The 25,515-nt window shown below is 43.0% G+C and overlaps 6 protein-coding genes across 12 annotated transcripts; 3 read left to right on the forward strand and 3 right to left on the reverse strand.

The window, feature by feature from the left end:
* Positions 1–484: 484 nt before the first annotated feature.
* Positions 485–3,135, reverse strand: LOC121197629 (kazal-type serine protease inhibitor domain-containing protein 1-like). The gene is made up of 5 exons (XM_041061316.1): positions 3,128–3,135; positions 1,447–1,916; positions 1,156–1,316; positions 749–896; positions 485–597 (listed from the first exon to the last, which is right to left on the reverse strand). Exons 1-5 carry the CDS (start codon positions 3,133–3,135, stop codon positions 485–487), a joined length of 900 nt encoding a protein of 299 aa, XP_040917250.1.
* Positions 3,136–3,835: 700 nt separating this feature from the next.
* gale (UDP-galactose-4-epimerase) lies at positions 3,836–8,047 on the forward strand. Of its 4 annotated transcripts, none has more exons than XM_041061466.1 (11): positions 3,836–3,990; positions 4,832–4,961; positions 5,080–5,201; positions 5,761–5,874; positions 6,207–6,383; positions 6,482–6,595; positions 6,715–6,781; positions 6,924–7,009; positions 7,130–7,207; positions 7,440–7,554; positions 7,696–8,047. In XM_041061466.1, exons 2-11 carry the CDS (start codon positions 4,841–4,843, stop codon positions 7,758–7,760), a joined length of 1,059 nt encoding a protein of 352 aa, XP_040917400.1. In that variant the 5' UTR covers positions 3,836–3,990; positions 4,832–4,840; the 3' UTR covers positions 7,761–8,047. The 4 variants fall into 4 exon arrangements, with proteins under 4 accessions (XP_040917400.1, XP_040917399.1, XP_040917401.1 ...); XM_041061465.1 differs by having other exon boundaries at positions 3,836–3,986; XM_041061467.1 differs by having other exon boundaries at positions 3,836–3,986; positions 5,086–5,201.
* A 440-nt stretch (positions 8,048–8,487) lies between these two features.
* On the forward strand, positions 8,488–12,186 carry zbtb8a (zinc finger and BTB domain containing 8A). Its single transcript, XM_041061464.1, has 4 exons — positions 8,488–8,669; positions 9,967–10,841; positions 11,015–11,184; positions 11,355–12,186. The coding sequence occupies exons 1-4, from the start codon at positions 8,605–8,607 to the stop codon at positions 11,670–11,672; spliced, it is 1,428 nt and encodes a 475-aa protein (XP_040917398.1). The 5' UTR covers positions 8,488–8,604; the 3' UTR covers positions 11,673–12,186.
* Positions 12,187–13,060: 874 nt separating this feature from the next.
* Positions 13,061–16,082, forward strand: hmgcl (3-hydroxy-3-methylglutaryl-CoA lyase). Of its 2 annotated transcripts, none has more exons than XM_041060588.1 (9): positions 13,061–13,182; positions 13,403–13,486; positions 13,727–13,834; positions 13,984–14,079; positions 14,195–14,343; positions 14,440–14,503; positions 14,611–14,799; positions 14,929–15,054; positions 15,392–16,082. In XM_041060588.1, exons 1-9 carry the CDS (start codon positions 13,096–13,098, stop codon positions 15,491–15,493), a joined length of 1,005 nt encoding a protein of 334 aa, XP_040916522.1. In that variant the 5' UTR covers positions 13,061–13,095; the 3' UTR covers positions 15,494–16,082. The 2 variants fall into 2 exon arrangements, with proteins under 2 accessions (XP_040916522.1, XP_040916521.1); XM_041060587.1 differs by having other exon boundaries at positions 13,074–13,191.
* A 681-nt stretch (positions 16,083–16,763) lies between these two features.
* On the reverse strand, positions 16,764–19,683 carry gjb3 (gap junction protein beta 3). Its single transcript, XM_041060590.1, has 2 exons — positions 19,489–19,683; positions 16,764–18,767 (listed from the first exon to the last, which is right to left on the reverse strand). The coding sequence occupies exon 2, from the start codon at positions 18,697–18,699 to the stop codon at positions 17,842–17,844; it is 858 nt and encodes a 285-aa protein (XP_040916524.1). The 5' UTR covers positions 18,700–18,767; positions 19,489–19,683; the 3' UTR covers positions 16,764–17,841.
* Positions 19,684–22,829: 3,146 nt separating this feature from the next.
* Positions 22,830–24,995, reverse strand: LOC121197654 (gap junction beta-4 protein-like). Of its 3 annotated transcripts, none has more exons than XM_041061345.1 (2): positions 24,842–24,995; positions 22,830–24,426 (listed from the first exon to the last, which is right to left on the reverse strand). In XM_041061345.1, the coding sequence occupies exon 2, from the start codon at positions 24,324–24,326 to the stop codon at positions 23,535–23,537; it is 792 nt and encodes a 263-aa protein (XP_040917279.1). In that variant the 5' UTR covers positions 24,327–24,426; positions 24,842–24,995; the 3' UTR covers positions 22,830–23,534. The 3 variants fall into 3 exon arrangements, with proteins under 3 accessions (XP_040917279.1, XP_040917281.1, XP_040917280.1); XM_041061347.1 differs by having other exon boundaries at positions 24,706–24,842; XM_041061346.1 differs by lacking the exon at positions 24,842–24,995 and adding an exon at positions 24,678–24,810.
* Positions 24,996–25,515: the final 520 nt, after the last annotated feature.

Genomic DNA, 25,515 nt, shown 5'->3' on the forward strand with positions numbered 1-25,515 from the left:
GGAGTGGACTTTAGGGGTGACTTGTATCCATCTTAGTAACAGTTATTGATATCAGTAATGTCTCATAATCAAATTTAATGTTAGGAAGATGAGTCAGCTTTTACTCTTGTTGCTGCACTTTTGGGATATGGTGTCCACTTGTTTTGAAATTTGAAACAGCATCCAATTTTTTTTTTTTTTGTTTACATTTTTGTGATTTTTGTGCCCAGTTAAATGGGCAGATGTATGTGTACATTTTAAAGGATTTGGGTCATTACAAGTTAAAAAATGCTACACAGCAAATAACAGGAGTGATTTATTTGTGTGCCATGATACAGTTAAACAGCAAATATAAACAGATGTGATGTTTAATTAGTTATTTATCTTAGCTGCGACTGACAAACACCATGCTCTTTAATTTGATATTTGTTCAACCAACTTTTTTTGGTTGAACAAAGACTGTTTTTTTCTGAGGACTCCTTGTGGTCTGCTCTTATAAACTGACTTATGTTAATGCCAGGTAATCTCCAGATGCCAGCTGTCCATCACCACTGCCTTCCTCCAAATGATCAAAGTGTTCTTCTGCCTCTTCTTCATGGCTCTTCATCACCTTCACCACTGGAGAGTAGGTAAGAAAATTTTTGAGTAAGTGAATAAACTGTTTTTCAAAATAATGAGTTTGCCACTCATTCAACTGCTTTAGCTCAAAGATCAAATTCCCTGATGGCTACAGCTAACAGTCTACAGTCACCGACGCTGAGTGACTCACCTTGTCTCAGCACTGTGAGCTGCGCTGAAGCAGACTTTTCTCCCAAAGTATTGCGGGAGATGCAGGAGTAGACCCCTGCATCAGAGATGAGGAGGCCCTGTATTTGAAGCCAGGTGGAGACAGTGTAGCGCTGTGGGCCTCCTCGAGCCTGAAAAATGACAGGATTAAATCTTGACAGATGATATAAATCTATTCAAATTTATTTAGTTACCACTGCTTCATCTCATTTGTTAATACACTTCTACTAAAGAAGAAACACTTATTTGGGAAGTGATTAAATATATGATTAATTGCCGTTAATCTGAATTTTGTTTTTCTTTGTCAGGGGGTCTCATAAGTAGTAAGTAATGTATACATGCGTATTTAGAAAGATCAGTGCTGTATAGCGATTTAAGTTATTTTCAAACCTGGACAGAAATGTGAGGATCATCCCCTGGAAGGAAGTTGTCGCTCCCCATCTTCTTCCAGTTCAGGTTTGGAAGAGGGTAGGCTGAAACCTCGCAGGCAAACACAATGTCATTCCCTGTGTAGTTGGACAGGTTTCTGGGGCCTTGAAGGATACGGGGAGCTACAGCAAAGGGAAAGGAGAACCCCAAGGTTCAATACAAGGATCGTACCAAGAAAACTAAACACATGCAGTCTTAAAACTGTTTTAGTTTCCTGGACTGACAACACATGTAAGAAAGAAGTGTAATAACCAGAGTAGCAGGGTCCTCTCCCCGTGAGCTTCAGGGTTGTGTTTTGGCGGCTGGCAGCCTCTCTCAACTGGCAAATATTTGGGTAAGTCCATCCATCTGAACCACACACAGATCCCTTATCCTGGCACACACATGTAGGCTCTGGTTCAGCCCAATGTTCCCTTTTTCGTATTTTCCTCTGGCAAACCAGGCCCTCCCCACAGCGGCCATAGAACTTCTGAGCCCCATCCGGGTCACACTGCTGCCCTTCTACATTGCCGCACTGCTCACAGCACCCACAGATGTCCTGCACCCTGCCTGCAGGGCAATTGTCAGGCACCGGGGGACAGAGGTACTGGTTGCACTCCCTGCAACCCTCACCCTCCTCCCACAGCCGCAGCCAACCACGGTGCTGGGGTGGCAGCCCGAGGGATGTGTGGACCCATACAACCACACATAAACAGACACACAAGCAAAGCTGTGCCATGCTGCTGACGGGTCAGCACACAAAGTCCAAAGCAAATTCTGCAGAAAGAACTTGAAGGCACGGTTGACCCAAAATGATCTGAAAATGGTTACAAACTGAACCACATTTATAAGAGAGATGGCAGTCCTGGTTTTCTGCTGGTCTCTATCAAATGGTCACATGTTTTCCTCCTCTGAGTTTTAAATGTTTCCTTCTGTCCCCTCTCTTCTGTCCTCTTCTGAATGGTTGGATTGTTTTTTTTTTATTATTACCATGTCCCCCTGCTGAATTATTTTCCCGTGTTGTTTTCCTCCTTGAGATTTCTTCATCAGCTCCAAGTCCTTTCTAACAAAGAGACGGCATTTGGAGGGAAGGGAGCGAGCAAATTTCATCTCTCAGGTATCCAACTCGTCTCATCTTTCTTTCCTCCCAATTCTGCTTCCTTTCTTCATGTGCCAGTGCCTCTGCAGAGGGCAGGACTGGCAAACAGGCTTCAGAAATGGCACAGGATATAAAAGAATCCTGCTCAAGCTGCACTTCATACAATTCTAACAAAAAACAGAAACTGCTTATATGGACATACTGATCTTAATACATGTTTAATATGACTCATAAAGTATACAAAGATCTGACGTTAGTAGAAAATGCAGCTTTATTTTATAGGCTCTCTGTCTAGAGGAGTAGTGTGAAATTCCTGCAGGTTTGGAAACATTTTATGATCATTTCTGTTAATGTTGTGGAGGTTGAGCATAAGAGTTTGTTTACAAATGGAAAAGGTAGAGTGTGCAAAAAGAAGCAATCAAGTTTAAATGAGGAAAGACTTAATGAACTTAACTAAATATGAGGTTATTATTTCCCAGAAATGGGAATAAAACAGAAATGAGTGATTGTATTAGGATCTGTGTGTGTACTTGTACTTCTGTCTTTGTGAGGACCATAAACTTTATGAAGTGAGGTCCTTTTTGTTTGGTCCAACAACTTTAAATTGTTTTTAAATTGTTTTTAAATTGTTTGAGGGTTAAGACTTGGTTTTAGTTCTGGTCAGGGTAAGGCATTCAGTTCAGATGGTTATTGTTAGGGTAATGGGCTAGCTGTGTCAATGAGTGTTCACGGTGTGTGTTTTCCATCACACAAAGTGACCAGGTATAGTTGCTCAGTCACGAAATACTCATACGTCACTTGGACACCATTTACCAATTAAGTAATAATACTAATTTGAGATTTGCATGTGCATACGTGTGCATCCGCAAAGTTCCGCATGGCCTAGTATCCATGTGACATCATTCAAATCATTATTTGCCACACTGCCACTAGGGTTGCAGTGGCACAGTTCTTTTACCTGCCCCTTATGAAATGATTAATAATAATAAAAAAGATCATTATTCCTATCCAAGTATCACTTCATGGTATTTGCTTACACACACACACATGCTGTGGAAGAGAATATGTAGGTCAGTTAGTGCCGGTGGACTGATCTGCCTTCCATGTCTTTTTTAAGTAACGTGGCACTTTTCCTTTGCCATCCGGTGTGTGTCAGATTGTACACAGAGGTGGATGCTCAGCACAATCAGCTCCCTGTGTGAATGGCCAAAGGCGTGGCTTCACCAAAGCGCTGCCTGGCGTCACAGCATGTGAGCCGCTCACGTAGCACGGCAGGGACGTTAGAGGACCGTGAAGCTTTCGGTAATGCATAGTGTCAATCCGTTGTATTCTTCAAATTAAAAACTAAAAAAAATTATTATACCAAATTAAGGCGTTCAGCTGGATACTCAGATAAACGCCTTAGGAGCAACTGACGATTTAATTTAAGTTATACTTAAAATTAAAGCGAATTTGAGGTTGTGGTACAATTCATGAACGGGTTACCGTCTTATTTTGAAAGAATACGTTCAGGAAGCTGTGCGTCAATCATCCACTTGACTCCGTTCCACGTTTTACAGGAAGTAAAGATCAACCCAAAAGAGAGGAGAAACTTAACTTAATGAGCTGACAGATTCTTGTTCTCTCCACACACACACTTCCCCACATTCTCCTCACCAGTTTTTCCAAGAGACTTTACCGGAACCGAGCATTTCCTCTCTAACCGGGAAATTTAGTGAGTATGTTATTAAGATATCCTTTATTGTAGTCTACGATGTAGTGTTGACAGCTTGTCAAAAAAGCTCGTACCTTTACTCTCTGATTAAGGCTTCAGGCTTAAGTTGTTTGGTTTTTAGTGGAGTTGACAAAGATGCAGTGGGTACACTATGACAATAATATATTTAAAAAAAAAAGTATCTTATATGGGGTTTTAAGACAGGCTGGAGTAACACACAAATATGAATCATTTAGTTTTCATTGTATTGTCTGTTCTTGAAAGCCCAAACACATATGAAAGCAGTGTAATGAACACATTAGAAAAGTGTTACATGTCACCGAGATGTAACCTCGGTGACATGTAGCTATATGTCCATGTCTGCCAAAGGAAACTCTGTTCCCAAGCATCATTCATTCTTAGCCTGTTCTGTGTTCATGGCAATAATTTTGAATGGAATACAATAAAAAAAAACTTGCTTTCCTCTCCTAAGTTTCAGCTTATTTAGAGTCTAGAAAGAGAATGAAACGAGGCGTGTTCTCTCAAAAGATAAGAATATATGACAACAATGAAAAGCAGCGGTTACAAGCTGGCACTGTAATTGTTTTACGAGGTTAGGCAGGTTAAGGGTTGGACATGCTGACGTGTGACAATATGGGCAGGTCCCACATGCGTCAGCTGGGCCTCACAAACCAGGTGCTCAGTCAAAAGGATATCCTGTTTTTGCAGAGCAGGTCTTGAGGTGTGGCCTCAAGTCATTCTGCTTCTGGTCAAAGCAGCAATGACAGCCTGGCAACAGGGATGGAGTGACCACACCTGTTTTAAATGGAGGACTGAGTTTAAGTAATGGATGTTGTGTTTGACAGGTCCAGGCAATGGCAGAGAAGGTGCTGGTCACAGGTGGAGCGGGCTACATCGGGAGTCACTGTGTGGTGGAGCTTATTGAAGCAGGCTTCCAGCCAGTTGTAGTAGATGACTTCAGTAACGCTGTAAGAGGTAAGCTCCACTACTGGACTAACGACAAACTTCTTTTGTCTTTTTGTTTGTTTAGTGCAGTGATACTCATATCTGATATTACTGTGCTTGCGTATGTGTGTGCTTCTTCCTTTTGTGGATGGAGGAGAAGGGGATGTGCCAGAGAGCATACTAAGGATAGAGAAGTTTCTGGACACCAGCATTGAGTTTCATGAGCTAGACCTTCTGGACCGACCTGGCCTGGAAAAACTCTTCAAAAAGGTCAGAATGTTAATATGGCTAATTTATTCATCTTATTAGAGCTAAAACCCAATTTATTGCTTGGCTGACTCACAAAAATAATCTAGCATCTATTGCCTGCCACTATTTTGACGATCAATCAACTGTTTTTGTTATTTTTCAAGAGAAAATGTCAAACACTTGCTGTCCTCAAATGTCAGGATTCAGTGCTTTTCTTTGACAGATAAATGGATAATATAAATAACTGTTAATTGCAAACTAATCTCTGTGATACGTTTTTTTTTCTCAGAAATCATCTCTGAAATAGATGTTGGTGAATAAATGCTGGTGGATTTTGTCTTTAGTGAATCAGGGTATTCAGAAAAATACATCAGTAATTGATGGGACAGTAACAGTTGTTGTTACAAAGCTTAGCTTGTGCGCACTGCGGTTTCCAAAGAATGTCCCTGGCCACCGTACATTACCAAATAGCTTTTAAAATTGGTGCCATGCCTACATGTTTTTTATTTGTAGATTAGTCATAGACAGTCCTTCCAGCCTGCCCATATTTTTCACACGTACTTTCTTATCTGTGTTTCAGCATTCTTTCAGTGCTGTGATGCACTTTGCTGGACTGAAGGCCGTCGGGGAGTCAGTGGAGCAGCCATTACGCTACTACAGAGTCAACCTCAGTGCCTCCATGAACCTGCTAGAGGTCAGTTTGGACTTGGACTTTTGTCTCCTGTTCTGTCTCCATCTGTTCTGCATTAAATCTGGACTTCAGTCTGTCTTCACTCCGATCAGTATTTGCTCTAATCATCATCTTTGTGTGCCAAGTGCATGGGTGTGTGTTCTTTTGATATCCACTTGGCTTAATTCTAACACTGTACCCTTCATAACCTTGAATGTGTGGAGCTCGCTCTGTCTGCCAACCCCAGCCTTTACGCTTACTCCTAAGTTGTACTTGTGTGTGCTGTAGACTGCTATACTCACCGGCCGTTGACTGTACATGTGTGCCGTGTTTGTGTGCATCTGCATGTATCCCAGGTGATGCAGGCTCACAGGGTGCGCAATGTGGTCTTCAGCAGCTCAGCCACGGTGTACGGAGACCCCCAGCACCTACCCATTGACGAGCAGCATCCCGTAGGTGGCTGCACCAACCCCTACGGCAAGACCAAGTTCTTCATCGAGGAGATGATCAAGGACCACTGTAAGGCAGAGAAGGTATGGGTTAGGAAGTATAAAGGTATTCACAGATATACACACACACACACACACACACATAAATACAAAGTGTCTCATTGTTGCTGCTGTGTGAGCAGGACTGGAATGCCGTGCTGCTGCGTTATTTCAATCCAATTGGTGCTCATTCCTCTGGCCTGATAGGAGAGGACCCTCAGGGTATCCCCAACAATCTGCTGCCATATGTTGCCCAGGTAGGTGAACATGGCTGACTCAGTGGGATGTTTGGGAACTCATATTCCATCCTGTGCCATAGTTGGATCTATCAGATGATTCAACATCATTTGCATTACTTTCTTTATTGTCCTCATAGGTGGCCATTGGCAGAAGAAAGTGCCTCAGTGTATTTGGGAATGATTATGACACACCGGACGGGACAGGTAATGAAAGAGGCCTTTTGTCTGCAGTGCGTGGATTTAATTCTGGTTTGAAATATTATGTTAATAACATGTAAACAGTCATAGCACTTGTTCATTAAGGTTCAGAGTCATGTCAATACGGATTTCTCTTCTCTCTGGCTAGGTGTGAGAGATTATATTCACGTTGTAGATCTGGCAAAGGGACACATAGCAGCTCTGAAGAAGCTGAAGGACAACTGTGGGTGCAAGGTACATTTAAGAAAAAACAAAAAAAAAAGCATTTTAAAAGACATTTTCTGCCCATGTGCACATACTTGAGGTATTTACTGTTGCTCTGGCATTTTTACATCATTGTGCATATGTCTGCAGGTTTACAACCTTGGAACAGGAAGGGGCTACTCTGTGCTCCAGATGGTAAAAGCCATGGAGAAGGCATCAGGGAGAGAGGTGAGTGATTTTTCTCCCAAGTCAATTTCAGGATCAAGGTATTGTATCCTCTGAGAGTGATTGAAGAGACTTGGTGTAGCGACCTCACTACATCATGTTCACCCTCTGAGTTCAAGGGTGGTCAAGTTGACGGTGACTATGAAGATGGCCTCTGATCCATTTAGGTTTCCTTTTATGTAGGCGGACCATTCTGTTTTTTTTTTAACCCTTGTACAATATGTCTTCTCTATAGATCTCATACAAAATCGCCCCTCGTAGGGGAGGAGATATAGCATCCTGCTATGCTGACCCTGGTCTGGCTGAGAAGGAGCTGGGTTGGAAGGCTGAGTTTGACCTGGAAAGAATGTGTAAATTTACTGTTTAATTTCATCTGAACCTAAAATATATTTATTTTAAGATTTTTCTTGTTGAAATATATCCCCATAATGTCTTGATGTTTTTTTTTAAATTGTTGTTGTTGTTGTTGTTTTGTACCTATTTCCGTACAGGTGAGGATCTGTGGCGCTGGCAGTCCATGAACCCCACTGGATTTTCCAACGGCACAGCCTCTTGATACAGCTCCAGCCTGTTGTTAACTGTTGCTAAGTCCTCTTCTTAATCACCGGGCCAAAGCGAACCTTCAGCTTCCTCATTTCTGCATATCGCATAAACACATGATGAGACCTCAGGACGAGCTTTACGTGTTGTCTACATTAACAGTTACCTTATTTTTCAAATAATGTGTAAAATTTCTTCCTCTTTTCTCTGTGTTATGTCTGATTTAACAATGGATATTTTCTCTATATATGTATTGATTTGTGAGCCATAGCGATGAAAGAATAAATTAATTTTCTTACTGAAGACACAGAAACCTACAATTCCACGCCATTACAAAACTGGGCAAAGCAGTGTAAAATTAAAATCACAACCCTTTAATAAGACAAAGCTTTTGACAAAAACCATAAGAATATCCTTGTCTAAGGTGCTCTCACCTTTAAATATTACGAAGTAGACTAGTGAGCAACACATGGACACTGTGGATTATTTTAGGGATGTCATAGTGATGCCATAGTATATTAAAGAAATCTACCAGTATAATAAGGTGAGTAGAATAGACATTAATCCCTGCAGAAATGTTGGATAAATAATTCTAAATTCATAAATGCTGGAGAATTCGGTGTTCAGTGTTGTGGTAATATTATGGTTCATACAGTACATTTAAACGGGGGTACTGGGGCTTTAAATGGCTCCTTGAACCCTCGGGCACCCAGTTAATAAACACCCACGTCAGCACAGTGCTCCATTCGCTCTAACCGGGTTTCGGTCTTTAGGGCTGAGCAGGAAGTGCCTGACTGTGGACCCTGGACGAGAAAAAAAAAGAGGACAGAGGAAAAAAATATAGGCAAAAGAAATTAAAAATGGATATGGTGGCAGACTTGGGGGCGAGTAGACTCTATCGGGCGCCGGGTGAATCAAGTCACCAGTGAGTATCGATGGATTTTGTCAAGGGGTATAACGGCGTGGGGCGTAAGCGGGTCCTGCCGACACCTCGCGCCTGGGAAAGAGTCGCTGGGTTTGGGCAGCAGGCATATTCCTCCCCGCTGCTCGCTGCGCTCCGGACCTCCGGCGAGAAGTGGGGGTGGTCCTGAGGATGAAAACGGGCGTATTAGCACATCTTAACCCCCGTGTGACATACCATCTGCATATATTTATTATCAGCTCGCAGCATGCTCAGTTGCTGGAGGTTTGTGTATTTTTCTATTGTGTGCTGGCTGGAGCCTGAAGTGGGCGTCGCTCCAGGACAGACTGGGCTGCTCTGGTGCGCCGCTGCCCGCTTTTCTCTCGCAGGACTGCAGCACTCTCGTGTCGTTTTGTAGGTCGACTGATGTGTGAATTAACGGAGAATTGCTCCGTGAAGATATTAGACTTGGTTTCGTGTGACATGAGGAGCACTACCGAGTCTTGCGGCCGGGCGTTGCACCGTGGGTTATCGGGCGCTGCGGAGCCTGTCAGCAAAACATCGCATAATTAAAAATGAATGCGTGTAATTCAGAGTCTACACGAGGATGGCTAAATAGGTTACTATAGAAGAAGAGGAAGAAGAAGAACTATTCTACAAATGAGGTTGCGGCAGAATTTTTATTATTATTATTATTATTATTTTTTTTTTTTTTTTGGATGTAGTGTCCGGCTACAGGGTTTTATTCTCACTTCCCACCAGTCTGATGTGTTTGTAACGTCAGAGATCTCATGCGCGCCTTAGCCTGTCTCAGGTAATGATTACTGGGTTTTGCCACCCGATGCTCTCTGACTGGAGTCGGGTGTAGCCCATTAGAAGAAGATTTTTGATTGAAGGCTCGTTCAGCCAGTCACAGTGCAGGAAGTCCTGTGGGGGGGCGGGCCATCTGCGGAGCTGGTGCTGGTCCAGTGCAGGGACAAAAGACAGGGGATGGTTACTAAACCAATGGGGTGTTACTGCTGTGTTTTTAATCTGGCCTGCAGTTAATATTTGGGGTCTGTGGCATAATCATTTACCAAGGTACACCCAATACACCCCAGGAGCCAGCGTTTCTCTCATTAATATGTAGAATGCAAAGTATACATAATGCATGCATACAGGCATATACATTTAGATTTAAGTAAATTCCGAATCAAGATGGAAGTCTCTTATTTTCAGTCATGAGTGTCCATGAGTCCATGATGTGTCATTTTCTTGCAGAACAACTCAGTCTGTGCTGCATACAGAGCCAGTGAGAGTGCTGTCATGTTGTCTCCTGCAGGCAGCCTCAGAGGTGGTTCAACACCGCCGACATCACAGTGGCTCACCAGAGCAACCTGCTGAAGCAGCTCAACCAGCAACGCCGCCAAGAGCTCTTCTGTGACTGCAGTGTGCTGGTGGAGGGCCAGCTCTTCAGGGCCCACCGCAACGTCTTGTTCGCCAGCAGCGGCTACTTCCGCATGCTGCTGTCCCAGGGGCCCGAAGGGCTGTCCGACTCTGTCAACGCCACCTTCGACGTCTTCAGCCCCGAGACCTTCACCGTCATCCTGGATTTCATCTATTCTGGCCAGCTGGACCTCTCCAGTCACAATGTGATTGAGGTGATGTCTGCAGCCAGCTACTTACAGATGAACAATGTCATCAGCTATTGCAAAAACTTCATCAAATCCTCCCTTGACATCAGCGTGAAAGATGAAGACAGTGACCGCTGCCTCAGCTTGTCCGAGACCTGCAGCTTCACCAGTGGAGCAGGAGAAGAGACGTCAGAGCAGCCCCAGCAAGGCCCCTGCTCTGTCAGTCCACCACCTGCACTCTGGACCAGGGACAACTCCAGATCCCAGTCTGGCTTTATGGGCAAGGACCCAGACCAGGAATCTTCAGCCTCAGCCATGAAGACTAACCCAAGCAGCCCCGCTAATGAGCTCAGTGCAGAGGCAGATGACCTGCAGGACCCTCAGGACCCTCTGTACACCTTGCCTGGATCAGAGCGCCGGCGAGGTAAAGGAGGAACCAAGAGGAGAGCACCTAACAGCACCCGTTCCAACCAGCATGAAGACTTGGACATCCAGGAGGCGAGGACTCAAAAGGCTGAGAAAGCAGAGGAACTGTACGCAACCCTACCACAGATTGTAGGTGTTATTGGACACTTTAATAAAGGTGAGTTGTGCATTAGGCAATATAATAGAGAATTGAGAAAAAGAATAACATACCTCACCATAAGCAGAGTGGCATGAGTGTAACCCTCAAAATATGCCAGGCCTATAGAAAGTGATATCTGGGGAATAAACAAAAAAGCAAAATGTGCAAACAGTTTCTCTTCCTCTTTGCAGACTCCAACCCCATTATGCGCTTCAAATGTCCCTTTTGTACCCACACGGTGAAGAGGAAGGCCGACCTGAAACGTCACTTGCGTTGTCACACAGGGGAGAGGCCTTACCCCTGTCAGGCCTGCAATAAACGCTTTACTCGTCTGGAGCACCTCCGCAGCCATTTTGAAACAGTAGGCACAATTACAACCAGGAAGTGAAATCTAAACCAAGTTCTGTGGGCTGTGTTCTGCACACGGCTACAGGAACACAAGCAGCAATATAACAGATCAGGACTAAACATCTTAACATTAATATTTCATGTGTTTTCGTCTGATTTTTAATACAATTTGCTTCTCCACAGATCCATCAAGCCAGAAAGCTGGTGTGCAGAAAATGTAAATGTCAGGTGACAGAGGAGACAGGTCACGTGGTGTGTGAGGGCACACGACGCTACCGCATGTGCACCGCGTGCATCCAGGAAGTGGGCTGTGACAACATCCCCATGGACAGTCTAGAGGGGGCCAACGAGGAGCCGGCCCTCTTACTGGGTGTGGATGGGGAGGAGGAGGGGGACACCAAAAGAAGCTGGTTGGTAACCGATGACGACGACCTGGCTGAAGACTCGGGGGCCGACCTCATCATCCAACAAGTGGACGACAGTGATGAGGAGCTTCAGTGAAATCGGACCAAAGTGTGTGCATGTGTGTGTGAGTGTGTGTGCGAATGTGCAAAGGCATACATGCATATTGACTCTGTGAGTGTGTGTGTGTGTGTTAAATCCATGCAAGAGAATTTATGCATAAAATAAGCGATCCACTAATGTAAATACACACATTTATGATGTATTAGTTATCTATTAGTTAAATGCAACTGGTTAATCTTTACTTTCAATGAGACTGTTCATCTCTGTGACTAAATGGAATGCTTTTTGTTACGCTTCATAAAGATATGCTGTATCCAAAGCATGCATATTCAGTGTTTCTTCAGCTTCACTTATAGTTATATGATAACTGTTTCAAAGAGATTTTTTTTTTCATATGCATGGAAGAACACCTTTGTACTTTCTGGGGCTCTGCTTTGATAGAAGCTGATGTTTAAGCAAAACAAAATGACAAGGTGACGAGAACAGAAAGATGACTTTTTTATATCCCTACTCTGTAGGGAAGGTCGAGAGCAGAGGTTTTTTTTTCATGTCTCATGGTTGCAGTGCTTTTTATAATTATATTTAATTATGATATGCTCTATGATATAAAGCAATTATAATTTATTTGTTTTTTGTGTTATTCTTTTTTTTTTTTTTACTTTTTGACACATTAAAGATATTTTTATACGTTTTGCATATGGCTCATTCATCCTCATCTTACACAAAAGAAATGTTGCTGTAGGTCATTTCCCTGTAGGTTTTCCTCCTTCCTTCTCACTGATTTGAAGTGGGCGGGCCTCAGTTGGAAAAAGGTGATGCCACACTTCTTTGTGCACCAGACTGGATTTAGGTAAGTGCCAAGGGGCTTGGCATACTTACAAATCCTTTGCTAGTGCTGAGTATAATGTTTCAGTCTAGATCTGATGACAATAGGCTTTTTCCACTGATGACTTTTTGGTGTGTCAAAATCACACATGTAAATAACTCAGTTTGGCTTTAGGGTCCTACTGTTCACTTTGGTTTAGTTTCACACCTTCACAGCTTACTTTGGAAACTTGACGAGAAAGGAACCCTCATTAATGTTACTGCTAACATCTGTGCTTTTCTTACTAGGATAAGTCATAAGGTATGGAGTGAAAAAGGTCTGTTGTGGAGTTATTGCTCATTTTTAAACGCATGATCAAGGTTATTTTTGACGTCAACTTGACGCTTAATTAATCATAAATTACATAATGTTATAAAGAAATACGTTGAATCAAAAATTTCAGGGGCTTTAGGTGTATTTGTGGGGGTTTTATTTAAATTTCAATTTTAAATTCAGCACAGCCAAAAGTAATTTTCACTTCATATTTCCGGCCTGTAGGTGGAGCCCTTGCGGTGCTTTCATCAGCTGCGAGCTCTCCGCCGCTTCCCTCTGCTCCCGAGGAAGAAGTGACGTCAGAGCGTGGGGTGGACCGTCATGGCGGCCATTATGAGGTTCGTCAACAGAAGCACTTTAAGTTCAGCTATGGGTCAGCAGTACCTGGCGTTCAGCTCCGCGGCAAAGGTCAGAGCCGTGAGTCTTCTTGTGCGTGTTATCGTCCTTCAGGCTGTAGTGTGGACGTTTGTCCAGCCGCCTGGACAGCAGTGCTGGTCAGGCAGCTGTCAGCGTCCTCTGCGGTTGTTAGCCGGCTACACATCAGGCTGTTTCTAATGGCTAAAGCTACTTTACCTGTGTTTTAAAAGTGTTTGTGTGTATGTCTGCTTGTGTGTGTGTCTGTGTGTAGGCTGGCTTAAGTGCAGGTCAAGCTCTCCCAGAGAGGGTGAAAATCGTGGAGGTGGGACCCAGAGATGGTCTTCAGAATGAGAAGGTAACTTTAAGTAACAAATAGCTGGTTATTTCAATTACACAGCATCTGTATCACATGGCAAGAAATGTCTCAATCTGTTGTTAACACAAGTCAAAACTGTTATAACCATCACTGTTGTACTGAGGTAGAGCAGGTGCACAGGTCATGTGTTGTGTAACCAGCAATCTCAGTCATGCTCATGTGCCAGTGTTTTTAAAAGTGTTCTTCTTCTTCTTCTTGTTTAACTGTTCCCGCTCTCAGACTATCGTGCCAGCGGAAACAAAAATTCATCTGATTGACTTGTTGTCAGAGTCCGGGCTGTCGGTCATTGAGGCCACCAGCTTTGTGTCCCCAAAATGGGTTCCACAGGTGAGTCTGTTCTCTCAGAGCAATTCATATGCTAAGAGCTGCCCACACCCTACTGAGAACAGTACAGAAACTGTACTGTGTATAAGAAAGAAAGATGGTTTTCCTTGGAAGTAATTGGTTTCGGGGCGTTTTTTTCTACCTAATGACAGATGGCAGACCAAGTGGAGGTGATGAAGGGGATCTGTAGAAAACCTGGAGTGTCTTATCCAGTCCTTACCCCCAACCTCAAGGGTTTCCAGGCTGCTGTAAGTGCCAAGCTTTATATCAAACACTACACTTACCACTTTATATCTGGCTCCTTATATTGTAGGTAATAAATCTAGAAGTTTCACAACTTTTCCATGCTCTCTCTTACTGCAGGTAAAGGCAGGAGCTGCAGAGGTAGCCATATTTGGCGCTGCGTCCGAGCTTTTCAGCAAGAAGAACATAAACTGCTCCGTGGATGAGAGTTTACAGCGCTTTGACGAGGTTATGAAAGCAGCTAAAGAGGCTGGTGTGCCAGTTAGAGGGTAGGAATACTGGCTTGTGCTTAAGTGTCAACAGACCTTTAAATCACTTTAGTTTGACTCTTGCACGAGTCTGATCTGCACTTCTTGTCGTCACAGATATGTGTCGTGTGTTCTCGGATGCCCGTATGAAGGCAAGGTGGCACCTGAAAAAGTTGCACATGTGAGTTCTCACTTGGTGCATGTTTAGATCATGTAAACTGGCAAAAATCTGTATGTCATCCTTTGACAAAACTACATAACCGCTCAAGCTTCGTCTCTGCGTTGCAGGTAGCGAAGCGTCTGTACTCAATGGGCTGCTATGAGATCTCCCTGGGTGACACCATCGGAGTGGGGACTCCAGGTAGCATGACTCAGATGTTAGAGGCGGTGAGCAGAGAGGTTCCAGTCAGTGCCTTGGCAGTGCACTGCCATGATACCTATGGCCAGGCCCTGGCTAACATCCTTGTAGCCTTACAGGTCAGCTGTGGTTCCGATTGTTTCAATCCCCGATTCCTTTTTTGAATAAATCAGATATTGTAATTTACAGGAAGCTGATAAGTTATTCGCGTTAACTTTGAACCAGCTCATGTTCTCTTTGTTTCACAGATGGGAATCAGTGTGGTAGACTCATCAGTAGCTGGACTGGGCGGCTGTCCTTATGCCCAGGGGGCTTCTGGGAATGTTGCTACAGAAGATGTTGTCTATATGTTGCATGGACTTGGGATTCAAACAGTAGGAAGCTACACTATGTGTTTGTCTGTGACTTCCCCTGTCTTTTAGTTCCTTTGTAGAAGAGATTACAGATTTTGTGTTTAGGTAAAAAAATTAGGGGAAAAACTGAGTTATTGGGGTTTTTTGTCTATTCAGTTAACTGAAACCTATCATCCTCATGGGTTGTGAATTATTTTCTCAGAAAAATCTATTTCTAAACCTTTTGCTTTCATTAGTGGACAAACAAAGAGACTGAACTCCATCATAATTTAGTTAGCAGTTATAATTAGTCTGCACAATGTGAGCTACCTCCTGAAATGCATAAGTCTGAGCCTTTGACTTTCTGTCCTCACCTCAGGGAGTGGACCTTTCCAAGCTGATGACCGCCGGAGCTTTCATCTGTCGAAGCCTCAACAGAAAGACCAGCTCCAAAGTGGCGCAGGCCACCTGCAAACTGTAAGCAAAAGCCAAACCTTGGGCTTTTTCACGAACCGTACGCTGCAGCGCAACCATGCAACCTGGACAAGATCATCTTCTGTATGTGCACCTCTCACCATTTTAAGTTTGTTTTGGTTTGTCATCTGCCAGTATGAGAATATTATTTTAATATTTGTATGGTACTGACCCAACTCTCTGTTTGAAAATAAAATATATGATTAGATGTTCACTACATGATAGCAAAGCTGGAACAGTGCCTTATGTAAAGTCAGTTTGCTTACATCACTTTCTGTGCAGTGGGTAAGCCAAAGTGAAGCACAGACTTTGTTTATACAGTAATAATAAATCAACCGGTAAAAATGTCTTCCCAGGTATGGATAAACTTGACGTCTGAAAAGACTTTGATTTCATCTCTGGAAATCATCATGAATTTGGGCATTGTGCTGGTTTGTGAAAAATTGTGGATGTGCTCTGTATTCCACTGATTTCCTCTTTTTTTTTTCTTTTTTTACATATGTAGGACTCCTAATTTTACTTTAATATGTTTAAGTATTTATTTTAAAATGCCTGTACATATCCAACTCGATTGTGAGTTTTAAAAATAAAAATAATTTCATACATGAAATGTATCATTGATCTAAAATTTACAATATTATAATGAAATTATAGGATCTGAATCTGAAATCATTTATGACTGACAGTGCACGCTGTTTCTTACTTGAACCTTGCGTAATGTAACATCTGCCCTTCATAGGGTCAACATCAGTTTTACAGATGTTGCATCATCAAAAAAATTGACTTAAAGCCATCATTAACCATATAAGGTACAAAAATGAGAGCTAATCTTTCACAAGCTCCATAGTGATTTCATAGCTTGTGGAAAGGATTCAGAATAAACAAAAGCTGTTTTCTTTGTCACACCTCAGAGAAACCTGACTGTCAAGTCTGACAGGCAGACTGAGATTCTTATTGCAGGGCCCTGAAACACGTAGAAACATTCATCCTACTCAAAACAGGAAAATAACTTGTCATGATGATTCACAGAAAATTCGAATGATTTAAGGATAACACTGGCACGCAGGCCTGGGAATGGTTGGAGCAGGAAATTTAGTAATGAGTCAGCAGCAATGGAAAAATTCACCCCCTTAACTAAGAATGATCAGATAATATCATGGCATTAAAATGTGTTAAACTATCTTTAGACAGTGTTTAGTTTTATTTTTAGAAATCTAGCTGTGAAATCCAAGTATCAATAAGCAGCCTTTACTGTTATAACTGAAAAACATGATGAATACATTTTAATTTAATTTATTTACATTTTTTATAAAAACATTATTAACAACAAGTGCAACAAGACGATTAGTGACTCACAAAATCACGCAACAGTTCGATGAACGATTTGTTTGTCCGAGCTTCCTCCCACCTCCTCCGCTGTGGCCCAGCTCTACCAACACAGAATTAAACAGCAGCATTCCTTTCGCCTTATTTAAATCAACAGTGGTCTTGGTTGAGGCGAGGCTGTGTACAAGCATGTCAAAGCAGTCTATGTAAAACATGTAGCTGTGCAGCATGAATCTGAGAGCAAGCTTATGCCTGCAGAGGTTTTACATAGAGAAATACACCGACGATATATGCATTTTGTCGCTGTCATGAATCTTATCCAAGAGAATAAACGCCATTTTTAAAAAAGTCATTTTGGCCCAGTTTCCACACATTCAAGTATTACTCAGCCATAACTTTATGACTTTGAGAGCATCCACACACACAATCATTTACCACACTTAAAAACTTGAGATCATCAGACACCAAAACGGTGACATGGAGCCATGATTTGAGATTAAATAACAGAGATCACTGAAATGCACATGTAACACTCTGTGACCACAGAACACCCTGATACACCACTGTACACCCTGGCAGGGAGGGTGAATACCTCTGCCAGGTGTGTCCTGACTCCTTATGTGCAGCGGAGTGGCTCCTTTCCTTGCTGTCATAACTCCAATCGCAAGAAAGACAGTGAAACTTTACTGGAATGTTCTAACGGGTGAAGCTGTGAAGTTGACAAGGCACACAGACCTTTATTGTATTTAAAAAGGAACCTCACATATCATTAACAAATCAATTTGGCTCTAGTTGACTTGTAAATATTATGAATGTTGACTTGGAAACCAAAGTTCAAGTGCTCCAAAAGAGTCTTCGATGTGGACACAGGAGTCCCACAGGATGAATCCAGTACTGATGACTCAACTTCCAGGGTCTGACATACACTGTAGGTTGGCTCATAGCTCTGAGTCTGTTTCTGAGGTTTGTCATTGGTTTCTCGTCTAAGCACTACTGAACTCTTGATGTTTGGCCTGATTTTGGCTTTGATCAAGTAGTGGACAGGTTAGGAGCAGAGGCCCTTATCTTCTCTTCAAGTTTGAGTGCGGAAGGCCTGTATGAAGGCTTGTAAGCCTTGAAGGATGGAGGCCTTTCTTTCAGGTCCTGCCTGGACATTGGCAGGTTGGAGTTGTTAAAGGGGTCGTCGCTGTAGTCATCGTGATACACGGCCATGTTGCGATTGCGCCTCTTGATCTTGTTTGCAATTCGTGCAATGCGTTTGGAGATTAGATAAATGATCTCGCAGATGTTTAGGATGATGCAGAGGGCCGAAGCTCCAACCATGAAGTAGGTGAAGACCTTCTTCTCTGTGGGGTGGCCAATGTAGCAGTCCACCTGATTGGGGCAAGGTGACACCTCACACTTGACCAGCCTTGGCAGGTAGAAGCTGTCATACACTCGGTGGAGGATGTAGAGGAAGGAAATCTCGACACCCGTCTTTACGAAGAGGCTGATCAAGTAGGTCCACCACAAGCCGCCGTGTTTCTTGCCCGTGTTGTTGTACAGCTTGGCGTCCTCACCGTGCTTGGCCCTGTACTTGCGCTCACGGTCGTCACGGTACGCCACATGCATCACCACCATGAAGGAAGGGCATGTGACGAAGATGAGCTGCAGGGCCCACAGGCGGATGTGGGAGATAGGGAAGAAGTGGTCGTAGCAGACGTTGGGGCAGCCAGGCTGCTTGGTATTACAGTCAAAGTCCTTCTGGTCGTCGCCCCACACTCGCTCCGCCGCCACCACGTATACCATCACCCTGAACACAAATACCACAGACAGCCATACTCGCCCAAACGCCGTTGAGTATTTGTTCACCCCACTGAGGAGGGCTTGGAAGGTCTTCCAGTCCATGTCCTTGGCTGGCAGTCAAATAGCTTTTCTCTGGAATTCTCCTCTGGATGATAGTAGTATCTTCAAATCTGGATGAGGCAGAATGAAGAACTGGTGAACATGTTTTCATTGTTGAATTTTCTGCTTTCACTCTGTGAACATCAGTGTCAGCTGTGTCTCACTTACTCCAGGTGGCTTTAATGACAAATAACGTTTTTATTATGACTTCTGAAATCAGTAATTTACCTTTCAAAGCTTATCTGATGTAAAAAAAAAAAGAAAAAAAAAGTCCCAAAGATCTCATTTATCAGCCCCACCTTCAATCAACAACTCCAGACACTAACACACAGTAAGGAGCAGGCCTCGAGCCAAACTGCTCATAAAGGAAACAAACTGGTTATCAACACACACAGAGTTTATATATATATTTAGAAAAGCCTGTATGTACACTTAATATCTTTTGTGCAAATCATTATTTGATAAAACTTAAATAAACATTATCAGTATTTTGTTGAATTCCAAGTAGACTTGGCATTTCAGCTGAAAGAATCTCCCGACAAAAAAAAGAACTTCTTTTACGCACACACCGTATGCGTTATTTGCTTTTGTGGCAAGTTTGGCTCTCTACAGACATACGGACCGCGACCAGTGGAAAAACTGCCGAATCGTAAAGTGCTGTGTAAAAGCCAAGGAACCAACAGATTTAATAACACTTTGTTTTCAAATGTCTGAAACGCGAACTTAGAAATCCACGAAGCTTAACTCATCTCGGGCACATGAAAAGTTCATCAAAGAAACTCGTTCACTTACCAAAAGAAATACTAGTCCATAATCAGTTACAGGAACAAGTGACTAAATATATTTCCAGTGATTTTTTTGTTGTTTTGATGTCGTTTTAGTCCTTTAACGCACAGATTTAGTTCCCCTCCACAGGTAGAGGAGCGCAGAGTTGAGAAATGCGCCTGTAGGTGGGGTTAAAGAAGAAAGACTGGAGCTGCCCCAGATGTTCCCCCTTCTTTCCTCTTCTTCCCTCCCTCCCCTTCTCTACCTCTCTCTCTTCTTCTCACGCGCCAGTGTTAGGTGGCAATTCAAATATTTTTTGGCCCGTCACATATCACAGTTCGCAGAAACCATCTCCAGGTACTCCGAATAGGATTTGGAGATGAGTCTCTGCACATCACAGCAGTCACGTCTGGAAACAGGGAACCAGTAACAGCTTTGGTGATTTGAGACCACATATGGTTCAGGCCCATAGTGGGATACATGGGGACCACCAAGGGTCCCTGTGAGGCTCTGCCAGACCCTGAAGGACAACAGTTTTATTTCATAATGAATGGGAAAATTCAAATAGATGGTTGGTTGTCATCTCCACTCATGTATTACAGACAACTATAGAACTCTGTACCAATTTTCTCCGGAGTGATTAATCTGGCCAAACATCTAAAAAATATGTGATTGTGCAAATGAAAAAAAAAGAAAAAACTGGGGGGCCACTGGCTCGGCTCCACCCTTTTTTGTGTACCTTGTTTCCAGGAACAGAACTGTCTTATTGTCTCAACTTGTTTCTGACTACACCACAGAGTAGGTAAAACGTAAGAGGGAGACACACCCTAAACTGAATGCGTTTTTTATGTTGCTGTCCACGTCCTCAGCCTCTTTTTGTTGCAAGTTTCCAAAGTATGAGGAGTGCTGGGCAACATTCTTTCAGAAATGTTCTGAGGGGGGTAGGCTGTTGAAAAATGTGAGGTGGCAGGTGGAGACGAGGTCACAGTGAAAATTTGTCATCATGTAACTCGAAAAATATATGCTTCCCTGTTCTTCCTTCCTCGATTTCCTGCACTGTCAATTTTTTCCAACGTTTTCGTGCAACACCCATAGGAGTGCCAAAAAGGCGTATTGTATTTCCTGTTATTCTTTGTAAAAAAAAAAAAAAAAAAAAAAAGCACTACTCAGATAACACTGTCACAATTCATGAACTACCAGTGCCCTCAAAAGCACCCTCTCTGTCAGATCATAAGCTCCAAGTTTTGTCTCAACTTTACTATCCACTCACGTTTGCAGCTAAACTTATTTTTCTTTCAGTTTGCAGTTAACATTTCTGAAGACAAACTGCAGCACTGTGTTTCTGTTTTGTAGGGAAAATGGCCCATTATCAGCAGTGTTTGTAAATGTAATTAAGCCCCTAGATGCTGTGAGGAATATCAGATATCAGCTTGTTTAAAATGCCGTTACTGTGGTAGAGTTTGCCCGTTCTTGCAAACCGGAGACTGCATTCAGAACAACTTAATCCTGTGTTTATATAATATTAAAGGGAAAAGACTTGTCCATAAATCATGAGTCTCAAGTCAAGTTGAGTCAGGTCATATCTTTTTGTACTGTTGATTACAATGACATCTCAGTGGGCACGTTTCATGCCCACAGCAGCAATAGCTGCCAACCAAGCCCAAAATTTCTTGGAAGACAGTTGAGTGCAGCGAAACATTTCTCAGAACTTCTTACATTAAACCTGTAATTTGTAAGCATGTGATATAACAGCAGATGGCAGATGCATAGACTGAAAACTAACTTGATAATCAAGCTGAATTGCTGATTGTTTTCACCTTGTGAATGGTGAAGTGGTCAGCAATTCTGTTGTCTGGAACCAGGCTAAAACATTATGCATATTTTCATCTGTGTCTAAATAATAAACACCTATTTTTTTATATAACAAAAGGCTGAATGGGTCTAACTCCAAAAGTTTGTTGTGGTGCTGCTGCCTCTAAATGAAACACTTCATCTCAAAGTCCTGCAGCTATGAGACACAACTCTGAGAAAATTGTTAGAAGTATCAGTTGCAGTGATGCTTTTCAGGAAAGTGAACAACATCTGTGCTTGTAATGTTAAGAGCAATCCAGTAGACAAGGCATGCGTTGGGGGGGGGGGTTGGTTGCAGATGAACAACTGGTCCAGGCAGTCTGTCGGGACACACCTGGAGGAATGCACCCTGTGACTCAACCTCTGCCAGCAGCAAGTCTCAACAAGACAGAGCAGCACAACAGGGTAAACACTTTACTTTTCAGATCTGGCACCGTGAAAGGAAGGAAATGTGTCAGAGCAGAGAAAGCTGGAATGAGGAGAAATAATACCCCGGATGAGAAGGGAGGGGTCTCATTAACAGAGCCACACAGTCAGGCTGGACAAAGAGAACTGCACATACAGGGCCTTATTTATATTTTCAGAACCAATACATTATACTAATTATTTTAATTCATTAAAATGGTTGTGAAATGAAAAGGCTGTGGCATTTCTGCTGCCACCCCAATACACCGTAGGTGAACAAATACATTTCATTCCCGAAACAGTGCCATAGTTACTGTGATAGTCCACAGGCTTGTTAACAGCTCTCATTGGAGTTACTGTCTACTGAAATAGATATTAATGGTTCCAGTGGAAACCATTAACTGTTGTGCCTGTCGATGATCCTATCATTGTTTGTGGAAAGACACTTTGCTGTTTGAGTAGTTAAATGTCAGTCTTTATTTTGGGCAGTGCTAACAAAATGCATTCAGCTTCACTATGCTGAGGTGCCAGCAGAAGTCTCAGAAGTAGATATCTCAAAACCCCAGCAGGTAAAACTGGAAATATCCAGACAGGGAAAGATTATAAGTATGAAAATATGTCTTTTTAGTCTCTGCTGAGGCCTGTTGCAGTGTAAATACTGAAATCATCCATTCAGAGGCTGCACGGACCAAGAAATTCCTGTGCTGGGTGGTTCCACACGTCAGCACGGATGAATCAGAGGAGTGGGAGACTCCTCCTCTGATCCTCTCAAAGTACCAATCAACCCAAACAAGGAGGGTGTCGCTCATAGCAACAGAGCAATCTGTGTGGCCAATGGGGAGGGAGGGCTTTATGAAACACATGGAAAAAGTGGCATCAGAAAGGAAGTCGGAGATCTTTGTCAAACTGAACTGTAGGATAAACAGATCCCTTTCTACAGAGAGGTGGTTGGTCTGCATTGTTCTTCAGTACTTTTCCTATGCTAACCTATGCTACTGTGTGGCTGTTTAGTGAAGTTACAGTAATTGTTCTGAATGTATTGCTGAATGCACAACTTTGTATGGCCCTCTCTTTGTTAATCTTATTTTAAAAAACACATCATCACAACAACATGAAAATGAGGATTTTTATTGAAAAATAATATTAACAACTATGCAGCCATGCTGCACCTCGGTGCTGTGAAATATACAAATCCCAACAGTATAAACAAATGTGTTTCAAAAACACAACTTCCTTGCTCTCTACTGCCTGAATGCAGAAACATGGCGACAAATACGAACAGTAACATACACAATAGCACAATCTTTCAAACCTTTTGATAAATTATATCAAGTACAGCATTTACATCAAGATACAAGGAGATGTGAGTGAAGGAAAAAGACACAGTACAATCTGAACTGAACATTCTGAGGTTGGGCCTGAGCAGAGGGAAAAACTTGCACAGAAAACCACGTGTTTGTGAAAGCGTACTCTCCAAACCATGGAGTGACTCATGTAACTGAACTCAAGGCTGAATCTGACACAGCATCAAACGAACTTGCTTTTTTTTTTTCTTTGCAAGATTTATAGAGTTTAATCTGAAAAAAATCTCTGCAAACAGTCTGATCCAAACCCACAACAGTGAGCACATTCCTCAACAATGACACATACGTCTTGTAGTCCAGAACTCCTTTGACTGTGGGAGCAGTCAGGAAGTGATTTGTAGTTCATTGATCATTGTAGTTCTGTTAAGGAAGTGCCTGTGGAGGAAGGAGAAGCATCTTTCTTTTCCCATGTTTTTGCTTTCTCATAAAGGCTTTGCCTTTAATCTCAGTCTCTCAAGAAATAGCGACACTGTACGAAGGCGCAGGTGTCTCCGGGGTGTCTTTACCTGCCATCTTTATAGCGTTTGACCCCATCAAGTTGCTGCCACTGGACATTGTGTTGGTCATGACTCGGTGAGAGCGATGGACTGCGGAGAAACATTCACGGCAGCGTTTGCCGACCAGGTAGAGAATTTCAAAAATTGAGAGCAGGATGCAGGCCAGGCTGGTGACAACCATGAAAAGGGTGAAGATTCTTTTCTCAGTGGGCCGAGCAATGAAGCAGTCCACCTTGTTGGGACAGGGCTTCTGCTCACACTTGATGAGCAACGGGAAGTCGTAGCCCTCGTAGATGTGGTAGAGGAGGTAAACGAAGGTGGCGTCCACTGCTATTTTGAAGACTAAAGTGAGCACGTAGGTCCACCACAGGCCTCCGCGCTTCTTGCCTGTGTTCTGATAGAGTCGGTGGCAGTTTTCGCCATACTTGAGCCGGTGTTTCCGTTCCCTGTCCTCCCTGTAGGCCACATGCATCACCACCAAGAGTGAGGGACATGTGACGAAGATGAGCTGCAGTGCCCACAGCCGGACATGGGAGACGGGGAAGAAGTGGTCGTAGCAGACGTTGTGGCACCCGGGCTGAGCCGTGTTGCATTTGAAGTCTTTTTGCTCATCACCCCACACCTTCTCTGCTGCCACCACAAACACCATGACCCTGAAAAGGAAGACAATAGAGAGCCACACTCTGCCGAAGGCTGTGGAGTACTTGTTCACTCCGCTGAGGAGGCCCTGGAGGAATGCCCAGTTCATGACGAGGTTTGTTCAGTCTGTCTTCTCTTCCTGCTGATGGAAGACAGAGGAGGCTCTTTCCAGCTGAAATGCCACAGGCTAACTTCAGGTATCTGCCAGCCTTAAACAAAGAGAAAACACTGTTTAATTATCTATACATTACGGGAAAAAAGGCAAGAGAACAAAGAAACAAACTGAGATGGAACTGGGTCGTAAACATATGGATTCACGCGTTTACATCTCTTAAAGAAAAAAAAACATTAAAGAAACAAGTGGAAAATGAGCACAAACGTTAATCTGATCTTTAGTTAAAACTGTTTTGTTGAACTTCTGAACTCGTCACTGTACGGAGATATGATCAGACTCTCTTACTCAGATCAGCAATTCACTTTCCACTGACTTAGGTTTGTAGGTTCGTGCTCAGTTGCGCGTATCCAAAAAGCCCACGTCCACATCTTGCAACATCGGACAGATCCAAAACAAGTTCGCTTTACTGTCACAGCCAACGCTTAACGTATTAGTTAGAGTATACTTACAGTCCGAAAGCTGTTGTTGCGGTTCCGTGTCGGAGCGGTGGAGCAGGCTTTGGATGAACCTCGCCGATGGGAGTGAATAGATTTCACAACAGGACGGGAGTGGAGGGGGGTGGAGTTGTTTGCCTGCCATTTCTTCTCAGCACTCAACCACCTCAGGTGTGGCTGCTTCGCTCCACCTAATACCTGTTTGACCAATTCAGTGAAGAAAACGGGCGACGTTCAGCCACCCCCCCTCCCCACCCCCAGAAGAATGAACAGTATGTTGATTTGAGATTAAATTATTTCTTTACAAAGCTGCTTCTACTGTCTGAACTGAAAAATGTGTATTTGTGCTTGATAAGAAAATAATAGAAAAAATAAAAATAATAATAGTAAAATTAAAAAAAAAAAAAAAGACAGTTACCTAAACCTGTAAATACAAAAAATATAGGGAACACTTAAACAACACAATGTAATTCCAAGTCAATCACACTTCTGTGAAATTCACCTGTCCAGTTAGGAAGCAACACTGATTGTTAATCAATTTCACCTGCTGTTGTGCTAATGGAACAGACAACAGGTGGAAATGAGAGGCAATTAGCAAGACTATAAAGGAGTGGTTCTGCAGGTGGTGACCACAGACTGTTTCTCTGTTCTCATCCTTTCTGGTGGATGTTTTGGCTACTTTTGCATTT

The sequence above is a fragment of the Toxotes jaculatrix genome, chromosome 17 (assembly GCF_017976425.1).
Source record: "Toxotes jaculatrix isolate fToxJac2 chromosome 17, fToxJac2.pri, whole genome shotgun sequence".
Taxonomy (NCBI): domain Eukaryota; kingdom Metazoa; phylum Chordata; class Actinopteri; family Toxotidae; genus Toxotes; species Toxotes jaculatrix.

What these genes read in the sequence shown, in the direction of transcription:
- hmgcl (XM_041060587.1), top strand. Translation starts at nt 13,096, where the DNA reads ATGGCGGCCATTATGAGGTTCGTCAACAGAAGCACTTTAAGTTCAGCT. An exon ending in ATGGTCTTCAGAATGAGAAG is followed by an intron (nt 13,487 to 13,726) that starts GTAACTTTAAGT and finishes TCCCGCTCTCAG; the next exon opens with ACTATCGTGCCAGCGGAAAC. An exon ending in ACATCCTTGTAGCCTTACAG is followed by an intron (nt 14,800 to 14,928) that starts GTCAGCTGTGGT and finishes TTTGTTTCACAG; the next exon opens with ATGGGAATCAGTGTGGTAGA.
- LOC121197629 (XM_041061316.1), bottom strand. An exon ending in ATCCTCACATTTCTGTCCAG is followed by an intron (nt 897 to 1,155) that starts GTTTGAAAATAA and finishes GTCATTTTTCAG; the next exon opens with GCTCGAGGAGGCCCACAGCG. An exon ending in GCTCACAGTGCTGAGACAAG is followed by an intron (nt 598 to 748) that starts GTGAGTCACTCA and finishes CCTACTCTCCAG; the next exon opens with TGGTGAAGGTGATGAAGAGC.
- zbtb8a (XM_041061464.1), top strand. Translation starts at nt 8,605, where the DNA reads ATGGATATGGTGGCAGACTTGGGGGCGAGTAGACTCTATCGGGCGCCG. An exon ending in TATTGGACACTTTAATAAAG is followed by an intron (nt 10,842 to 11,014) that starts GTGAGTTGTGCA and finishes TCCTCTTTGCAG; the next exon opens with ACTCCAACCCCATTATGCGC. An exon ending in TCCGCAGCCATTTTGAAACA is followed by an intron (nt 11,185 to 11,354) that starts GTAGGCACAATT and finishes GCTTCTCCACAG; the next exon opens with ATCCATCAAGCCAGAAAGCT.
- LOC121197654 (XM_041061345.1), bottom strand. Translation starts at nt 24,326, where the DNA reads ATGAACTGGGCATTCCTCCAGGGCCTCCTCAGCGGAGTGAACAAGTAC.
- gjb3 (XM_041060590.1), bottom strand. Translation starts at nt 18,699, where the DNA reads ATGGACTGGAAGACCTTCCAAGCCCTCCTCAGTGGGGTGAACAAATAC.
- gale (XM_041061466.1), top strand. Translation starts at nt 4,841, where the DNA reads ATGGCAGAGAAGGTGCTGGTCACAGGTGGAGCGGGCTACATCGGGAGT. An exon ending in TGACACACCGGACGGGACAG is followed by an intron (nt 6,782 to 6,923) that starts GTAATGAAAGAG and finishes CTCTCTGGCTAG; the next exon opens with GTGTGAGAGATTATATTCAC. An exon ending in AGGACAACTGTGGGTGCAAG is followed by an intron (nt 7,010 to 7,129) that starts GTACATTTAAGA and finishes ATATGTCTGCAG; the next exon opens with GTTTACAACCTTGGAACAGG.